The 18,113-nt window shown below is 46.2% G+C and overlaps 1 protein-coding gene across 4 annotated transcripts in view; it reads left to right on the forward strand.

Annotated features, from left to right (window-relative positions):
- The window catches only part of lrrk1 (leucine-rich repeat kinase 1), a 123,834-nt gene extending 119,146 nt beyond the window's left edge, over nucleotides 1–4,688 (forward strand). For 2 of the 4 annotated variants that reach the window (XM_031812290.1, XM_031812293.1), the window contains exon 38: nucleotides 3,042–4,688. In XM_031812290.1, the coding sequence (XP_031668150.1) occupies nucleotides 3,042–3,219 (178 nt within the window). In that variant the 3' untranslated portion in view covers nucleotides 3,220–4,688. The remainder of the gene's footprint in view (nucleotides 1–3,041) is intronic. The other 2 variants (XM_031812292.1, XM_031812294.1) reach the window with 1 other exon arrangement.
- The last annotated feature ends 13,425 nt before the right edge of the window (nucleotides 4,689–18,113 follow it).

Genomic DNA, 18,113 nt, shown 5'->3' on the forward strand with positions numbered 1-18,113 from the left:
TGTACCCATAGGATGTACCCAATCCATAGGATGTACCCAATCCATAGGATGTACCCAATCCATAGGATGTACCCAATTGTATAGGCTACCGTATGGGTTCATGCTCTAAAGCAGGTATCCCATTCCTAGCCTTCGAGGGCCACAGTGTCTGTTGACGACAGCTTCTCCTTCAGTAGTAGCCTTTACATCCTGCCGAGCAGAGCCATATTGGGCTGGCCTGGTTACGTATCCACCATAGTAGCTGTAACCGTGCTGGAAAAGACTGTCTGAATCACCACAGTTCTGTTGGGGTCGGCACGATAGTGTAAGATATTATACACCTTTGTCCTTAATGGCAAAGGTGCATAATTACCCCCATGTATTTACCATAAACACCTCATTTGGGGATTTTGCGGTATTATACAATGCTCTCTGTTGCTCTTTTGTTGTGTCGTCATTAGCACAGTGTACATGATCCCAATTCTAGCTCCAAAGACAGCGTCATTTGAAAAAAATGAAAAAGCAGATTGTGCTGATTTATAGGCACATTGAACCATGTCGCGCGCCGTAGTTTAAAGCCTGGATAGTGGTCAAACGATGATGTCATATCTGTTCTTCAATCTTTTTTGCACCTTGGCCATTGTCTGGGAAGCAGAACAGAAACCATGCTCCATGCTCCAGGAAGTGCAGTTGAAGACACCTGCTGTAAATTATAGTCACTTTCAAATAGATTGTACCACACAAAGAATCCCCAATGCAATTATAACATCCAACGAAACAGTGTGGGAAAGTGCTCCATTGATTAACCCATTACAGTCTAAGCCGGGGGAAAGAGGGGGTGGGGGTTCTACTAAGCTATATGGAATTGTTTTAAGAAGGTCATACCAAGGATCATTTAGTTATTTGATTTAGAATTTTAATACAGGGGCGGAACCAAATGTCAGGGCAATGTCTTTCTACCGTAACACCGGCACATTGCCCCATCCAAGCCACGGGATGCATCCCAAATAACACCCTTTGCTCTATAGAGTGCACTACTTTTGACCAGAACACCTATGGGCCCTATGTAGGGCATGGGGTTCCATTTGGGATCCAGCCATGGTGTTAACAGTGAAAAACAGGCCTCATTCCAGACCTGTGGAGTGTTGGACCTCTTTATCTGCTGTAGCAAAGTAGGCCAGCAGAACTGTCTGGCTACATCCCAAATGGGTCCATATGTAGTAGCACCCTGTTCCCTATTGTGTGCCCTGGTCAAAAGTATTGCACTACATAGGGAATAAGGTGCAATTTGGGACGTACACACTTTCTGGCACAGCAAGAAAAGGAGCTGGAGATTAATTTGCTGATTCAGCTTCAATAAAGACCCAGCAGAGATCCCTCATCATGTGCTTAACGGGGTTTTTCTCCGCTCTGTAATTATTCCTATAAACGTCCCAGCAGCTGTTTTAGCTACAGCAGAAGAGGACTTCTGTCTGCAGTGCATGCGTGTACGTGTGTCAGTGTGTGTGCGTGAGGTTTTAGCAGCAGGCAATGAAAGGGCCACCCAAAGCCGAGGTCCTTAATAAGCAGTGGTTGTCAGGGGGTTAGTGCTATCCGGAATCCTTAGGACATCCTTAGCCCATACCCTAACTTTAACATTAACCCTTACCTTAGCCATTTCAATTTCAACTTCAACAGGGTGACGTTAGATCCCATTTAGACTAGTAGCACCAGGGACAGGTTGAGGTCTGGCCATAGGGTCGCAGGAAGACAGGAAAGGCTGTGAGAAACACGCTGGAGATTCTGGGCTTGTTTCACATCCACTGTAGACTGACTGACTGATCTACAAATCATAATGACTCGTTATTTAGATTGCAGTGTGTACCAGAGAGGATGATGGTAGTCTTGGTAAGCTACAACACATGAAACAACAGTGTTGTGTAACCATCAGTGTTGTAGATTGCAGTGTGTACCAGAGAGGATGATGGTAGTCTTGGTAAGCTACAACACATGAAACAACAGTGTTGTGTAACCATCAGTGTTGTAGATTGCAGTGTGTACCAGAGAGGATGATGGTAGTCTTGGTAAGCTACAACACATGAAACAACAGTGTTGTGTAACCATCAGTGTTGTAGATTGCAGTGTGTACCAGAGAGGATGATGGTAGTCTTGGTAAGCTACAACACATGAAACAACAGTGTTGTGTAACCATCAGTGTTGTAGATTGCAGTGTGTACCAGAGAGGATGATGGTAGTCTTGGTAAGCTACAACACATGAAACAACAGTGTTGTGTAACCATCAGTGTTGTAGATTGCAGTGTGTACCAGAGAGGATGATGGTAGTCTTGGTAAGCTACAACACATGAAACAACAGTGTTGTGTAACCATCAGTGTTGTAGATTGCAGTGTGTACCAGAGAGGATGATGGTAGTCTTGGTAAGCTACAACACATGAAACAACAGTGTTGTGTAACCATCAGTGTTGTAGATTGCAGTGTGTACCAGAGAGGATGATGGTAGTCTTGGTAAGCTACAACACATGAAACAACAGTGGGAGGAAGATAATATGGGGGTGTGTATATGATGCATGGTTAAGCACGCAACACGGCAACAAGCTATGTTCCTCTTCCCAGAGTGTTTGTGTCATGTCCTACATAAATCAGGAGTGCGATGTTTTACCTGTTTGTGTCATTTCTGGAAAGTATGTATTAACCTGTCGATGGCACTTTAAACACTGATCTAAGATTCTGAGTTAAAGTCAGGTTTTAGGGAAGGTAAGTTCATTCTAGATGTGTGCCTTAGGGCACCTCCTACCTGGAGGTAGAAATCCTATGTAAACAGGGTGTTGTGTGTACTCCTCAGTGTACTCCTCAGTGTACTCCTCAGTGTACTCCTCAGTAGCCTTCCAGGGAACCTCTTCTCAGTAAAGCCTGGCTACTTCTAGGAAGAATCCACACATACACATTTCAACGTTTAACTCTCTCTTTCCCTCCTCCCTATTTCACACTTCTCTCTTTCTATTACTCTTCCCTCCCTCTCTTCCTCCCTCTCCCTCGCTCTTTACCCCCTCTCTCTCTCTCTCAGGACCCTGGAGGAGGCCGCACTGGTGGCAAAGGACACGGTTGTGTGTGGCTTTCGCAACGAAAATAGGGCCTGGTGCCTGTGTGTCTGGCGGGGCTGGGGCCCCCGTGAGCTAGAGGTCTTCTACCAGTCCTATGAGGAGCTGGGGAGGCTGGAGACCAGCATGAGGAAAAGAAGGTAGCCGTTGTACGGCACCGGCCGTGGTGTCCCAGGCAGAGTCTAGCAGTCACAGAATCATAGCTCTCTGTCTGTCTCTGTGTGTGAGAGAGAGAGAACACATTCACAGGCCCCCAGTGTTCAGAGCAGGGGGCCGCGGAGCTCTGACATCAGAGTGACAAGGAGGGGTGAGGGAGATGGTGAAGCAAAAGAGAGGACAGGAGAGATTGGGATATGTTGAGAGGAGACTCAGGGATGGGGCGGGGGCTCATCCTGTTATAGCTTGGGCCCAAACCCCCATGGACTAGGTCAAAACCCCCGTGTGCCCCCAACACACCCCACACTTCCCCCTCTGGAGCACCACTAAGATGGATTGACTATCAGTTAAACCTGAGCCTGAAGATAGAAGGGACTAGGGTTGCAATTTTCCGGTAACTACCAAAAATGCCAGGTTTTCCAGAAATCCAGTTGGAAGACTCCTGAAATCAGGATTAAGCAGGAAAACCAGAATCTACCAACCAGGATTTCTGGAGAACCTGGGGATTTTGGGAAGGTTACTGGAGTTCTGCAACCATAAAACAGACGGTAGGACAAAACGGGCCGTAAAGACACGTGTCCCAGATCTACTGAACACAGAGTGTACTCACTTCACAGGACAGTGGAACGTAACACTCAACTGAGTTGTGTGTGTGAGATATATGAGTAAACAACACCGTAAGCAGTTCTGTTTCCTCATGGGGCGGCAGGGTAGCCTAGTGGTTAGAGCTTTGGACTAGTAACCGAAAGGTTGCAAGTTCAAATCCCCGAGCTGACAAGGTACAAATCTGTCGTTCTGCCCCTGAACAGGCAGTTAACCCACTGTTCCTAGGCCGTCATTGAAAATAAGAATTTGTTCTTAACTGACTTGCCTAGTTAAATAAAGGTTAAAAAAATAAGCCATCTCCCAACAGACCAAGGACACAGCAGAAAGGACTCACCCCTGCCCTGCAGTATAGAGACTGGGACTGTCTCTAAACCAATGACACTCTCCTATACCAATCTCTCACACTAGCTCAGATAGACATTAGATGAAGGGTTTCTGCTGCTGGGCTAAACTCTGACTTGTGCATTTAACAAGTAACAAGACTGTAGACAGAAGTCAGGGTTAACTATGTGTAGGAGTTTGCCCTTCGGTTTGATGCCCGTCAGTTTTACTTCCAGTGTTGGCGCTTGAAGTTGCCAGTACTATATTGTGTATTGAGGATGCATCCCAAATGGCACCCTATTCCCTACATAGTGCACTATGGGCCCTGGCCAAAAGTAGTGCACTAAGTAGGGTTCCATTTGGGACATCCAGTGTGTTGATACCAACATGGGAGGGTTTCCTAACTTCACTGCTGTGTCAGTGAGATGGTGTTCATTTATGGTGTAATATGTTCAAATCCTCTTCAGTGTAAATATACTGTATTGTGTATATACTGTACGACCATGAATAAACTTCTTCTAATAGTAGAAGCCTGTGTTGAATGGAAGTTTATTGACCTCTTATCCAACCTGCCTGCTGTGTCTATCGAATGGGATCAACTAAATGTTGCTTGTAAGAGACTTGCCTGCATCCCCCAATCTCCTACATTTGACTATCCTCTCCTTCTCTCCCAAGACTCTCTTTTCCCCCTCTCTCTCCTTCTCTCCCCCTATCTCTCCTTCTCCCCCCATCTTTCCTTCTCTCCCCGTCTCGCTCTCCTTCTCTCCCCATCTTTCTCCTCACTCTCCTTCTCTCCCAAGACTCTCTTTCCCCCTCTCTCTCTCCTTCTCTCCCCCTATCTCTCCTTTTCCCCCTCTTTCCTTCTCTCCCCGTCTCGCTCTCCTTCTCTCCCCATCTTTCTCCTCACTCTCCTTCTCTCCCGAGACTCTCTTTCCCCCTCTCTCTCTCCTTCTCTCCCCCTATCTCTCCTTCTCTCCCCCTATCTCTCCTTCTCCCCCTCTCGCTCTCCTTCTCTCCCCATCTTTCTCCTCGCTCTCCTTCTCTCCCCCCTCTCTCTCCTTCTGTCCCCCCTCTCTCTCCTTCTTTCCCCCCTCTCTCCCCCTCTCTTTTTCAACCCACCCTCTCCCCTCATTCGTGGAAGGAGGGAATATTCTGGGCAGATTGTGAGAAGGATACAGAGGGATAGAGGGGGCACGTTGAGAGGGGAACATGGAGAGATGGGGGTGGGTGGAGCAATATGAGGAGAGAGAGGTAGGGGGTAGGTAAGTTCTCCAACACAGCCTTGCTGTAACCTGACCGCTGATGAGGGATGAAAGGATGATGGATTAATGAAGGGAGCGCTGACAGGGGTCCCACCTGGAGGGAGGAATACAGGGTGCTTGTACCATACTATGCCAGGTATTACATATACACACAGAACATTGAACCTACACTAACACACACCAGTGAACCACATGCACACACCATTGAACACACACACACCTACCCCCCATCTTTACACACACACACAGTGTGCAACTCTGGATGTATGCAGAGAGTGGTAGGTAAATGCAACCTCCTAGAAAATATTATATTGTTTGAAAACCAATGAAGCATATCAGATCAGGTATCTAACCCAGATCAAATCTCTAACGTACTGAATAAAGCTTCCCGGATCAGCAATAGGCAGTAACTGTCTTTCTCACTTCGGAGAGACCCTGGCCTGAACAGAAGCTACAGTACTGATTGAGATTTTCTTGAATTTGCTCGCGAAACCATTTCGTAAACAAGATGACAGTCTCTGCCAAGGGTTTACTTAGCCCAAAACATGGTGGCACAGAGAAAAACCATGAATGTTGCTCTTGTCATCTAAAAACACTTGACAGTCTGTTGCCCTGATATGAATTGGTTTCACTCAAATCTCGGGGTGTCCTCCAGCAACCTCTGGGCCCTGCATACACGTGGTCCATAACACATCTGACATAGCGGCGATAATACATCCAAGAGTTTTTCTGTACAAAATTGCAACCACTGTGGCGATTTACACAATTGTGTAAAAGTTTTTTTTGCAGGCAAACTCTGTGCTGTATCACTAAAATATCCATTGCATCCCTTCCATTGTCAAATGTGTTCTGCAACCTCAGTGTGTATGGGGCCTCTGAGCTTAACAGTAACTTATGCTTTGCTCCAACACACCTCTGCCCCTAACAGATGAGCCCATAAGCACCTAATAGCCTACCTCTACTAAAGCACTTTTAGAGTTGGCCTGGATTCACCTACTCATAAAGTGCAATCTTTAGTAGCCTACAGTTTTACACAGAATAGGGTGAAGTTCCCTCTAGATGCTGATCTTGGGTCAGTTTTGCATTTTCCCCAGTAAATGGTTAAGGTTAGGACTGAGGGAGAGGAAGCTGATCCTAGATCTGTCCCCAGGGAAAACTTTACGACAGAGCCTTTTGCACAGTACATTGCTAGTATTTTAACATGGGTTAAGGGCTTACAGTGGCTTGCGAAAGTATTCACCCCCCTTGGCATTTTTCCTATTTTGTTGCCTTACAACCTGGAATTCAAATGTATTTTTTGGGGGGTTGCTTTTGATTTACACAACATGCCTACCACTTTGAAGATGCAAAATATTTTTTTATTGTGAAACAAGAAATAAGACAAAAAAACAGAAAACTTGAGCGTGCATAACTATTCACCCCCCCCCCAAGTCAACACTTTGTAGAGCCACCTTACAGCTGCAAGTATCTTGTGGTATGTCTCTATTAGCTTGGCACATCTAGCCACTGGGATTTTTGCCCATTCTTCAAGGCAAACTGCTCCAGCTTATTCAAGTTGGATGGGTTCCGCTGGTGTACAGATCAAATCAAATGTATTTATATAGCCCTTCTTACATCAGCTGATATCTCAAAGTGCTGTACAGAAACCCAGCCTAAAACCTCAAACAGAAAGCAATGCAGGTGTAGAAGCACGGTGGCTAGGAAAAATTCCCTAGAAAGGCCAAAATCAGCCATCTTTAAGTCATACCACAGATTCTCAGTTGGATTGAGGTCTGGGCTTTGACTAGGCCATTCCAATACATTTTAATGTTTCCCCTTAAACCAATAGTGTTGCTTTAGCAGTATGCTTAGGGTCATTGTCCTGCTGGAAGGTGAACCTCCGTCCCAGTCTCAAATCTCTGGAAGATTGAAACAGGTTTCCCTCAAGAATATCCCTGTATTTAGCGCCATCCATCAATTCTGACCAGTTTCCCAGTCCCTGCCGATGAAAAACATCCCCTCAGCATGATGTTGCCACCACTATACTTCACTGTGGGGTGTTCTCGGGGTGATGACAGGTGTTGGGTTTGCACCAGACAAAGCATTTTCCTTGATGGCCAAAAAGCTCAATTTTAGTCTCATCTGATCTTCCATATATTTGGGGAGTGTCCCACATGCCTTTTTGCAAACACCAAACGTGTTTGCTTATTTCTTTCTTTAAGCAATGGCTTTTTTTCTGGCCACTCTTCCGTAAAGCCCAGCTCTGTGGAGTGTACGGCTTAAAGTGGTCCTCAGGACAGATACTCCAATCTCCGCTGTGGAGCTTTGCAGCTCCTTCAGGGTTATCTTTGGTGTTTTTGTTGCCTCTCTGATGAATGCCCTCCTTGCCTGGTCCGTGAGGTTTGGTGGGCGTCCCTCTCTTGGCATGTTTGTTGTGGTGCCATATTCTTTCAATTTTTCAATTATGGATTTAATGGTGCTCCGTGGGATGTTCAAAGTTTCGGATATTGTTTTTATAACCCAACCCTGATCTGTACTTCTCCACAACTTTGTCCCTGACCTGTTTGGAGAGCTCCTTGGTCTTCATGGTGTCACTTGCTTGGTGGTTCCCCTTGGTTGGTGGTGTTCCAGACTCTGGGGCCTTTCAGAACAGGTGTATATATACTGAGATCATGTGACAGATCATGTGACACTGCACACAGGTGGACTTTATTTAACTAAATATGTGACTTCTGAAGGTAATTGGTTGCACCAGATCTTATTTAGGGGCTTCATAGCAAAGGAGTGAATATGCACCACTTTTCAATTTTGTAAAAATTTTCTGAAACAAGTAATTTTTTTCATTTCACTTCACCAATTTGGACTATTTTGCGTATGTTCATTATGAAATTCAAATAAAATCAATTTAAATTACAGGTTGTAATGCAACAAAATAGGAAAAACGCCAAGGAGGATGAATACTTTTGCAAGGCACTGTATGTTAAGGATAACAACAACCGAAGTAACAGGCTAAGTGGAAATCCCCTGGCCTGCATAACGTTACACCCCTGCCACAAGCTGTTTCAATGGGAAAGATTGGCACCATCTAATTACATGAAATGTTGGGAACCCTTCAACATTAATCAGTTAATCAGGTAGTCAGACAGAAGAGGGCAGTGTAGAATCCTATACTGATGTAATCTGCAGTCAGTCAAACAGCTCTACTTCTGAATTAAATACACATGGGTCGTGTTCATTAGGGCGCAGCAAAACGTTTCAAAATGCATTGCAAGGGAAAATCAAAATTAGGGTTTTGTTATTGGACAAGTTCAGGTAACACCTCCGTTTCACTCTGTTTCTGAGTGTTTTTTTCTGTTTCTTCCAGATCAGTTTAGCCTTTTCAAATCACAAGGAATAAGACTGGGAGGACCTGATCCTAGATCAGCACTCCTGCTCTGAGACACTTTAGGGCGAATTCTGACCTAAGTTAATGATCCGCCCCTTTTTTCACTTTTTCACCTAAAATGACATACCCAAATCTAACTGCCATTAGGTCAGGCCCTGAAGCAAGGATATGCATATTCTTGGTACCGTTTGAAAGGAAACACTTTGAAGTTTGTGGAAATGTGAAAGGAATGTAGGAGAATATAACACAATAGATCTGGTAATAGAAAATACCAAGAAAAAAACAACCGTTCTTTGTATTGTTTTTGTACCATCTTTGAAATGCAAAATAAAGGCCATAATGTATTATTCCAGCCAAGGTGCAGTTTAGAATTTGGCCACAGCAGTGTATGTGAAAAGTTTTAGACTGATCCAATGAACTATTGCATTTCTGTTCAAAATATTTTGTCAAGACTGCCCAAATGTGCCTAATTTGTTTATTAATAAGTTTTCATGTTCAAAATTGTGCACTCTCCTCAAACAATAACATGGTATTCTTTCACTGTAATAGCTATAGTAAATTGGACAGTGCAGTTAGATTAACAAGAATTTAAGCTTTCTGCCAATATCAGAAGTTTTAACTAAATAAGGTTAAATAAAGTAAGGTTAACTAAATACGGTTAAATAAAGTAGGGTTAAATAAACAAATATAAACTATAGAATACCGCTGGTTTTAACACATGGAAACAGAATTCACAAAGGGAAGACATGTAAAAAATGAGTTTCTTTAAGGAGGAATTGATGGATTTTACACTGCATTTTTGCAGTAATGCCTCATCTCCAAAGGACTTTCTCCATGAGAGAGAGAAACGGTTTGAATAAAAGGTAAGGTCAGAGAAAGGTAGAGAGAGCAGGAGATAGAGAAAAGAAGAGAGACAGACAGGGTTAAAGTGAAAGAGAAAAGGAGAGAGAACAAAAGAGACAGACAAAGAAAGACAAGAGTGAGAGGAGAGAGAGAGAAGGGGAGGGAGAAAGTTGAATGATGTTACAAGTAGCGTGGACAGGATGGAAATGGAACACTTATGCCTGGTGAATGGATGTGCAGAGGATTTTAAGGCTCTTCAAGACTCTCCAGGGGCCCTAGTTGATTCCAGGGCTCTGGGGTAATGGGATAGACTAGAGGTGAGAGAAGGGAGCGGGGGGGAAGGGTAGGAGAGGCAGGGAAGAGAGAAAAAGAGAGGGGGGTAGGAGAGGGAGGGGAAAGGAAAAGAGAGGGGAAGGAGAGAAGGAGGTAGCGAGAGAGAGATAAAGGGAGGGAAGAGAGAAAGAGAAGGGAAATAAAGAGGTAGAGAAAGAGAGAGAAAATGAGTGAGAGAGGGGAGAAGGAGAAGAGTATCCAGGGTAATGGTGGATTGGAGAGGGGTGTAATTATTAGCTGTTGAGAGGACCATGAGGAGGGGAGCCTGTGGGTTCAGTCCAGGCCACTCCGCTTCTTCAGGGCTCCCTTGTGTGTGTGTGTGTGTGTGTGTGTGTTTCTTCACTCTTACTTTCTCCCTGAGTGTGTTTGCCTCTTCCTTCCTTTCTCCTGCTTGGGTCAATGAGTGTGTGTGTAGTTTGTGAGTATGCCTATTTTAGGCTCTGTGTGTGTATGTGTGTGCTTGTGTGTGTGTGACTTTCTTCACAACTTTCCCTCCGTTTGTATCAATGAATGAGTGTATGCCTCCTCCTTCCCGTGTGTGTGTGTGTGTGTGTGTGTGTGTATCTAACTCCCTGAGCTTGGCTCAGTCTCTGCTGGCTCATTATACAGAAGGTCTTGGACCGTAAGACTGGATCCTACTGTAACCCCTTCCCCTCCCTCCCTCCCTCCCTCCCTCCCTCCCTCCCTCCCTCCCTCCCTCCCTCCCTCCCTCCCTCCCTCCCTCCCTCCCTCCCTCCCTCCCTCCCTCCCTCCCTCCCTCCCTCCCTCCCTCCCTCCCTTTCTCTCTCTCATCCCTGTTCTCTACCTCCCTCCCTCTCATCCCTGCTCTCTCCCTTCCTCCTTTCCCTGCCTACTTGTCTCTCTCTCCCACCCATGGTCCTCATTCTCTCCCTCCCTAAATCCTTCCCTCTAACCGTAGTGCTCATTCTCTCTTCCACCTCTGTCTTCCTCCTCCTTTGTGTTCTCCCCCTCTCTCTGCTTCTATCTATCCCTCCCTCTCTGGTCTGGTCTTGGGTCCTCTCTCCCTGCAGGCTGCGTCCCAGAGAGCTGGCAACCACCTGGAGGTTATTAACCACTAACCAGTCATCAAGCTGTGTGTGTGTGTGTGTGAGATTCTTTCCCAGACTTTTCTTGTCCCTTCAGCCTGACTACCATGTCCAAGCTGGACCTTCTAGTCAGCTCTTTGTAGATTCACTAATCTCCATAATGGCAGTGGTTTCAAATGGAGAAGAACTGACCCAGAAATATCTCATTTAGGTTCTTCTTCTTCTTTTTTTTTTTTTTGCGTGCCACTCCAGTCAGCCCTTTGCTCCACATAGGAACACACACACACACACACACACACACACACACACACACACACACACACACACACACACACACACACACAGGAAATCAACACTGCCAAACTTTCAACTCCACAACTATACCACTGACTGAACCATTTACAACATGCTGCCGGCTCCACACAGTAGAGACACAGGGTACTAAAGGACTTTTCCATCGCTGAACGCATAGCAGCCCTTCTGAGTTCATTGGGAATGTATATTAAGGTATTCTCACACTTTGTGTGTGTGCAAGGTGCCTTCCAAGTGAGGGGAAGTAACACCTATGTGTCAAGTCATATCAATTCCCTCCTGCAATTTTGGATGTAAATACTTGTAGGATACCGGTACTCTAGGAGAGATGCAGCTATTTAGGTCCATGTCTCAATCCTTCCCTTGAAGTAGGATAAAGTTGACTTTAAACACTGATCTAAGTTTAGATTTGTTTTTTTTCCCTTCTAATAGATGAGATTAGGATTTTTGGAGGGTGATCTGATCCTAGATCTGTACCTAAGGGAAGCTTGATCCCATGGCTATGTCTCCTCAGCCTGTTAAGATATAGGCTGAATTCCAAATGGACCACTAACCCTTTCTCCAAGGCTCTTTCTCTAGATCTTAACCTTACTTTAGTTAACCATACTTTATTTAACCTTCTTTAGTTAACCTTATTCCGTTAACCTCTTGTACAGTAGTTGGTGGTAAAGAACAACTTTATGATCCATACATGTGATTGACTGTTCTCTGTGAATTCCAGTTCTCTACAAGACGAGCCCCCATGTATAACAGCAGAGAGCGCAACATTTATTCCACATTTCCTCTGACTGGGGAGAAAGAAGACCAGCTGAAGTATACATTCAGATTTCACACATATGATGACAGTAACATGCAATAATGTAGAGCATAACCCTTGCTTTTATGAGACTTGGCATGTCAGCCCTCTCGCTTCCTCCTTTTCTCCTTCGCGCTCTCTCTCTTGTTCCTTTTCTCCTTCGCTCTCTCTCTCGTTGCTTTTCTCTTCTCTCTCTCTCGTTCCTTTTCTACTTCGCCTTCGCTCTCTCTCTCGTTGCTTTTCTCCTCTCTCTCTCTCATTCCTTTTCTCCTTCGCTTTCTCTCTCTCTCATTGCTTTTCTCCTTCTCTCTCTCTCTCTCATTGCTTTTCTCCTTCTCTCTCTCATTGCTTTTCTCCTTCTCTCTCTCTCATTGCTTTTCTCCTCTCTCTCTCTCTCATTGCTTTTCTCCTTCTCTCTCTCTCATTGCTTTTCTCCTCTCTCTCATTGCTTTTCTCCTCCTTCTCTCTCTCATTGCTTTTCTCCTCTCTCTCTCTCTCTCTCTCTCATTGCTTTTCTCCTCTCTCTCTCTCTCATTGCTTTTCTCCTCTCTCTCATTGCTTTTCTCCTCTCTCTCTCTCTCATTGCTTTTCTCCTCTCTCTCTCTCTCATTGCTTTTCTCCTCTCTCTCATTGCTTTTCTCCTCTCTCTCTCTCTCATTGCTTTTCTCCTCTCTCTCATTGCTTTTCTCCTCTCTCTCTCTCTCATTGCTTTTCTCCTCTCTCTCATTGCTTTTCTCCTTCTCTCTCTCACATTGCTTTTCTCCTTCTCTCTCTCTCATTGCTTTTCTCCTCTCTCTCTCTCTCTCATTGCTTTTCTCCTCTCTCTCATTGCTTTTCTCCTTCTCTCTCTCTCTCGTTGCTTTTCTCCTTCTCTCTCTCTCCCTCATTGCTTTTCTCCTTCTCTCTCTCTCATTGCTTTTCTCCTCTCTCTCTCTCTCATTGCTTTTCTCCTCTCTCTCGTTGCTTTTCTCCTTCTCTCTCTCTCCCTCATTGCTTTTCTCCTTCTCTCTCTCTCCCTCATTGCTTTTCTCCTTCTCTCTCTCATTGCTTTTCTCATTCTCTCTCATTGCTTTTCTCCTTCTCTCTCTCTCATTGCTTTTCTCCTCTCTCTCATTGCTTTTCTCCTTCTCTCTCTCTCTCGTTGCTTTTCTCCTTCTCTCTCTCTCCCTCATTGCTTTTCTCCTTCTCTCTCTCATTGCTTTTCTCCTTCTCTCTCATTGCTTTTCTCCTTCTCTCTCTCTCATTGCTTTTCTCCTCTCTCTCATTGCTTTTCTCCTTCTCTCTCTCTCTCGTTGCTTTTCTCCTCTCTCTCTCTCTCATTGCTTTTCTCCTTCTCTCTCTCTCATTGCTTTTCTCCTTCTCTCTCTCTCTCTCTATGACTGTTTATGTGAGTTTATCCCTCCTACCTTACTAAAGTCAGATCTCAAGGTGAGACACAGATGAATAACCCAACTCATCTCCAACCTACTGAATGTATCTCCTGTCCTCATGGTCAGTAGAGATAGGGGTAGTATCAACGCATCTTACACAGTGAACTGAAGTCTGTGGTTCAGGGGTTGAATCCCTGCCTTCCATCCACTAGGTTGTGGGCTCAGATCTTACCTCTGGTGCTTTCTGTATGTTTCCACAATTCTCAACGTCAACCATACAAAGAGAAGTGTGTGAAATATGAAGAAGTTAGTGGGTTTGTGGTTAAGTCCCTGCCTTCCTCCACTAGGTTGTGAGTGTGATCCTCATTTGTTGTACGTTACGGGAAATGTCTATTATGAAGAGAGAGCTTGACGCTCTGTGGCTCAGGTGTAAGGATCTCAACCTATAAGAACAAGGTCGCCTGTTCAAACCCAGTTGCATCTCTGGATCATGTACTCCGCTGCAGAGTGTAGCAAGGCCCCTGGGAGGGGATGAGTGGCTACCACAAGGCCCCTGGGAGGGGATGAGTGGCTACCACAAGGCCCCTGGGAGGGGATGAGTGGCTACCACAAGGCCCCTGGGAGGGGATGAGTGGCTACCACAAGGCCCCTGGGAGGGGATGAGTGGCTACCACAAGGCCCCTGGGAGGGGATGAGTGGCTACCACAAGGCCCCTGGGAGGGGATGAGTGGCTACCACAAGGCCCCTGGGAGGGGATGAGTGGCTACCGCAAGGCCCCTGGGAGGGGATGAGTGGCTACCGCAAGGCCCCTGGGAGGGGATGAGTGGCTACCACAAGGCCCCTGGGAGGGGATGAGTGGCTACCACAAGGCCCCTGGGAGGGGATGAGTGGCTACCACAAGGCCCCTGGGAGGGGATGAGTGGCTACCACAAGGCCCCTGGGAGGGGATGAGTGGCTACCACAAGGCCCCTGGGAGGGGATGAGTGGCTACCACAAGGCCCCTGGGAGGGGATGATTGGCTACCGCAAGGCCCCTGGGAGGGGATGATTGGCTACCGCAAGGCCCCTGGGAGGGGATGAGTGGCTACCGCAAGGCCCCTGGGAGGGGATGAGTGGCTACCGCAAGGCCCCTGGGAGGGGATGAGTGGCTACCACAAGGCCCCTGGGAGGGGATAAGTTGGCTACCTCTAGGGTGAGTTACATTGGGGACAGTAGGGTGAGTTACATTGGGGACAGTAGGGTGAGTTACATTGGGGACAGTAGGGTGAGTTACATTGGGGACAGTAGGGTGAGTTACATTGGGGACAGTAGGGTGAGTTACATTGGGGACATTAGGGTGAGTTACATTGGGGACACTAGGGTGAGTTACATTGGGGACACTAGGGTGAGTTACATTGGGGACAGTAGGGTGAGTTACATTGGGGACATTAGGGTGAGTTACATTAGGGACAGTAGGGTGAGTTACATTGGGGACATTAGGGTGAGTTACATTGGGGACACTAGGGTGAGTTACATTGGGGACACTAGGGTGAGTTACATTGGGGACAGTAGGGTGAGTTACATTGGGGACAGTAGGGTGAGTTACATTGGGGACAGTGGGGTGAGTTACATTGGGGACACTAGGGTGAGTTACATTGGGGACATTAGGGTAAGTTACATTGGGGACACTAGGGTGAGTTACATTGGGGACAGTAGGTTGAGTTACATTGGGGACAGTAGGGTGAGTTACATTGGGGACACTAGGGTGAGTTACATTGGGGACAGTAGGGTGAGTTACATTGGGGACAGTAGGGTGAGTTACATTGGGGACAGTGGGGTGAGTTACATTGGGGACACTAGGGTGAGTTACATTGGGGACATTAGGGTAAGTTACATTGGGGACACTAGGGTGAGTTACATTGGGGACACTAGGGTGAGTTACATTGGGGACAGTAGGGTGAGTTACATTGGGGACGTGGGAAGACGGGCCGGAATTCAATGCCAGCGCAACTAAAAGCTCTCTCTCTCATGCACACACGCACGCACACACAAACACTTGTGGTTTTTGTGAAGCAGGCAGGCAATCAGCAACGTCCTGGGGAGGCTTTGCTCCTGACTAAGCCAAATCTCCCAGAGAGAGAGAGAGAGAGAAACATTAAACAGCATGCAGCTCTGAGGAACAACAGAGGCATTGTCCCAACCAGCAGAGGAACATTAGGGTGTTATGTTAGAACCTCCTCTATTCTCCTGTTCCGATCCCCCACTTTCACACCGCTGTGCCAGTCCCTCTGACAGGACTGCTGGAGTGTGTGTGTGTGTGTTTGCCTGTGTACATTTGTATGTATATTTGTGCGCGTGTGTTTTTTTCCACAGAATGACTGGTCAGTCATTCTGTGTGTGTGTGTGTGTGTGTGTCCTGAAAGAGTTCATGTGTGTAATAGGCTGCTCCTGACAATCTGCACTAAAAGTGTGATGTCACCCACATAACCCCCTGGCTGTGTGTGTCATGGTAGTCCCTCTGCCTGGCTGTGTGTGTCATGGTAGTCCCTCTGCCTGGCTGTGTGTGTCATGGTAGTCCCTCTGCCTGGCTGTGTGTGTCATGGTAGTCCCTCTGCCTGGCTGTGTGTGTCATGGTAGTCCCTCTGCCTGGCTGTGTGTGTCATGGTAGTCCCTCTGCCTGGCTGTGTGTGTCATGGTAGTCCCTTTGCCTGGCTGTGTGTGTCATGGTAGTCCCTCTGCCTGGCTGTTTGTGTCATGGTAGTCCCTCTGCCTGGCTGTGTGTGTCATGGTAGTCCCTCTGCCTGGCTGTGTGTGTCATGGTAGTCCCTCTGCCTGGCTGTGTGTGTCATGGTAGTCCCTCTGCCTGGCTGTGTGTGTCATGGTAGTCCCTCTGCCTGGCTGTGTGTGTCATGGTAGTCCCTCTGCCTGGCAGTGTGTGTCATGGTAGTCCCTCTGCCTGGCTGTGTGTGTCATGGTAGTCCCTCTGCCTGGCTGTGTGTGTCATGGTAGTCCCTTACACAACACCACAGTTACATGGTTATAGTGCTGCACATATTGGTTTGTTTGGGAAACGAGGCAAGCATTCAATATTAACATGATTAAAGCAATCTGTTTTGAAGGAGCTTTGTTCTGTTCAAGCATTGAAAAGTCATTGTTTTCTGATCGCATTTGAGTAGAAGAGATCCAAGTTTCCTACAAGGAAGAATTAGTAGTTTGCTGAGAGGTTTCATAATCAGGTATGTAGTATCATAATATAATATGAACTTGAAATACCTCTCCTCTCCTCTCCTCTCCTCTCCTCTCCTCTCCTCTCCTCTCCTCTCCTCTCCTCTCCTCTCCTCTCCTCTCCTCTCCTCTCCTCTCCTCTCCTCTCCTCTCCTCTCCTCTCCTCTCCTCTCCTCTCCTCTCCTCTCCTTCTCCCTCTCCCTCTTATTGTATAAAGGGGTCCTTCCTTCTCTTCCTTAAAATAACTGTCTCCTGTGAAAATCTCACTTTTCATATTCTGTTAAAAAAGTTTATATTCTGTTAACTCATACCCAAATAATGTTTTTGAAAGCTTGCTGTTTTCTCATAGAGAATGTCATCATCCTGAGGAGAATGAGCTGGCCAATCAGCGTTCTACTCGTCGTTACAATTTTTTTGAAGGAAATCTATTTACCTTATATTGTCATTAATTCTAGGTCACATTTCATTGAAATCTGGAAACCCTGAACAGTTACTTTAACAATGTGATAAATGCTGTCAGATACTGTAAACAACTCAGCTGTCGCAAGTTAGCAACATCCCCAGATGTTGTCATCTGTCATAGGCTTCGTCCCCAGTTCTTGAGGATATGTGTGTGTTTGTCTGTCGCAGTGTAGCTTATGTTGAAAGTCTGTGTGTGCCAAAGCTTAGCCTGTGTGTGTGTGTGTGTGTGTGTGTGTGTGTGCGCGTGCGTGCGTGCGCCCTAGCCCATGTCCTCACTCTACAGCTCAATGAATACAAGAACGCCTGGTTCCTAAAGGAGCGTTGGTCCCATGTGGCCTACAGATGACAGGGACAGAACATGGACATAGGGTTGATTGCACCAACACTAAGGAACCCAAAGAGGGATTGGGGAATGTTTAGCTTTAACTCATGCCCAATTGGCTCCTTGCTTTAACATTGGAGACTAATTATTGATATTTTGTCAACAGTCTAAGCCAACCCTGCCTGTTTAGCCCTATAGTTGACATGTTGTCAACAGTCTAAGCCAATCCTGTCTGTTTAGCCCTATAGTTGACATGTTGTCAACAGTCTAAGCCAATCCTGTCTGTTTAGCCCTATAGTTGACATGTTAACAGTCTAAGCCAACCCTGTCAGTTTCGCCCTATAGTTGACATGTTAACAGTCTAAGCCAACCCTGCCTGTTTCGCCCTATAGTTGACATGTTAACAGTCTAAGCCAACCCTGTCTGTTTCGCCCTATAGTTGACATGTTAACAGTCTAAGCCAACCCTGTCTGTTTCGCCCTATAGTTGACATGTTAACAGTCTAAGCCAACCCTGCCTGTTTCGCCCTATAGTTGACATGTTAACAGTCTAAGCCAACCCTGTCTGTTTCGCCCTATAGTTGACATGTTAACAGTCTAAGCCAACCCTGTCTGTTTTGCCCTATAGTTGATTGATGATTTA

This window comes from Oncorhynchus kisutch, unplaced genomic scaffold (genome assembly GCF_002021735.2).
Source record: "Oncorhynchus kisutch isolate 150728-3 unplaced genomic scaffold, Okis_V2 Okis03b-Okis08b_hom, whole genome shotgun sequence".
NCBI lineage: Eukaryota > Metazoa > Chordata > Actinopteri > Salmoniformes > Salmonidae > Oncorhynchus > Oncorhynchus kisutch.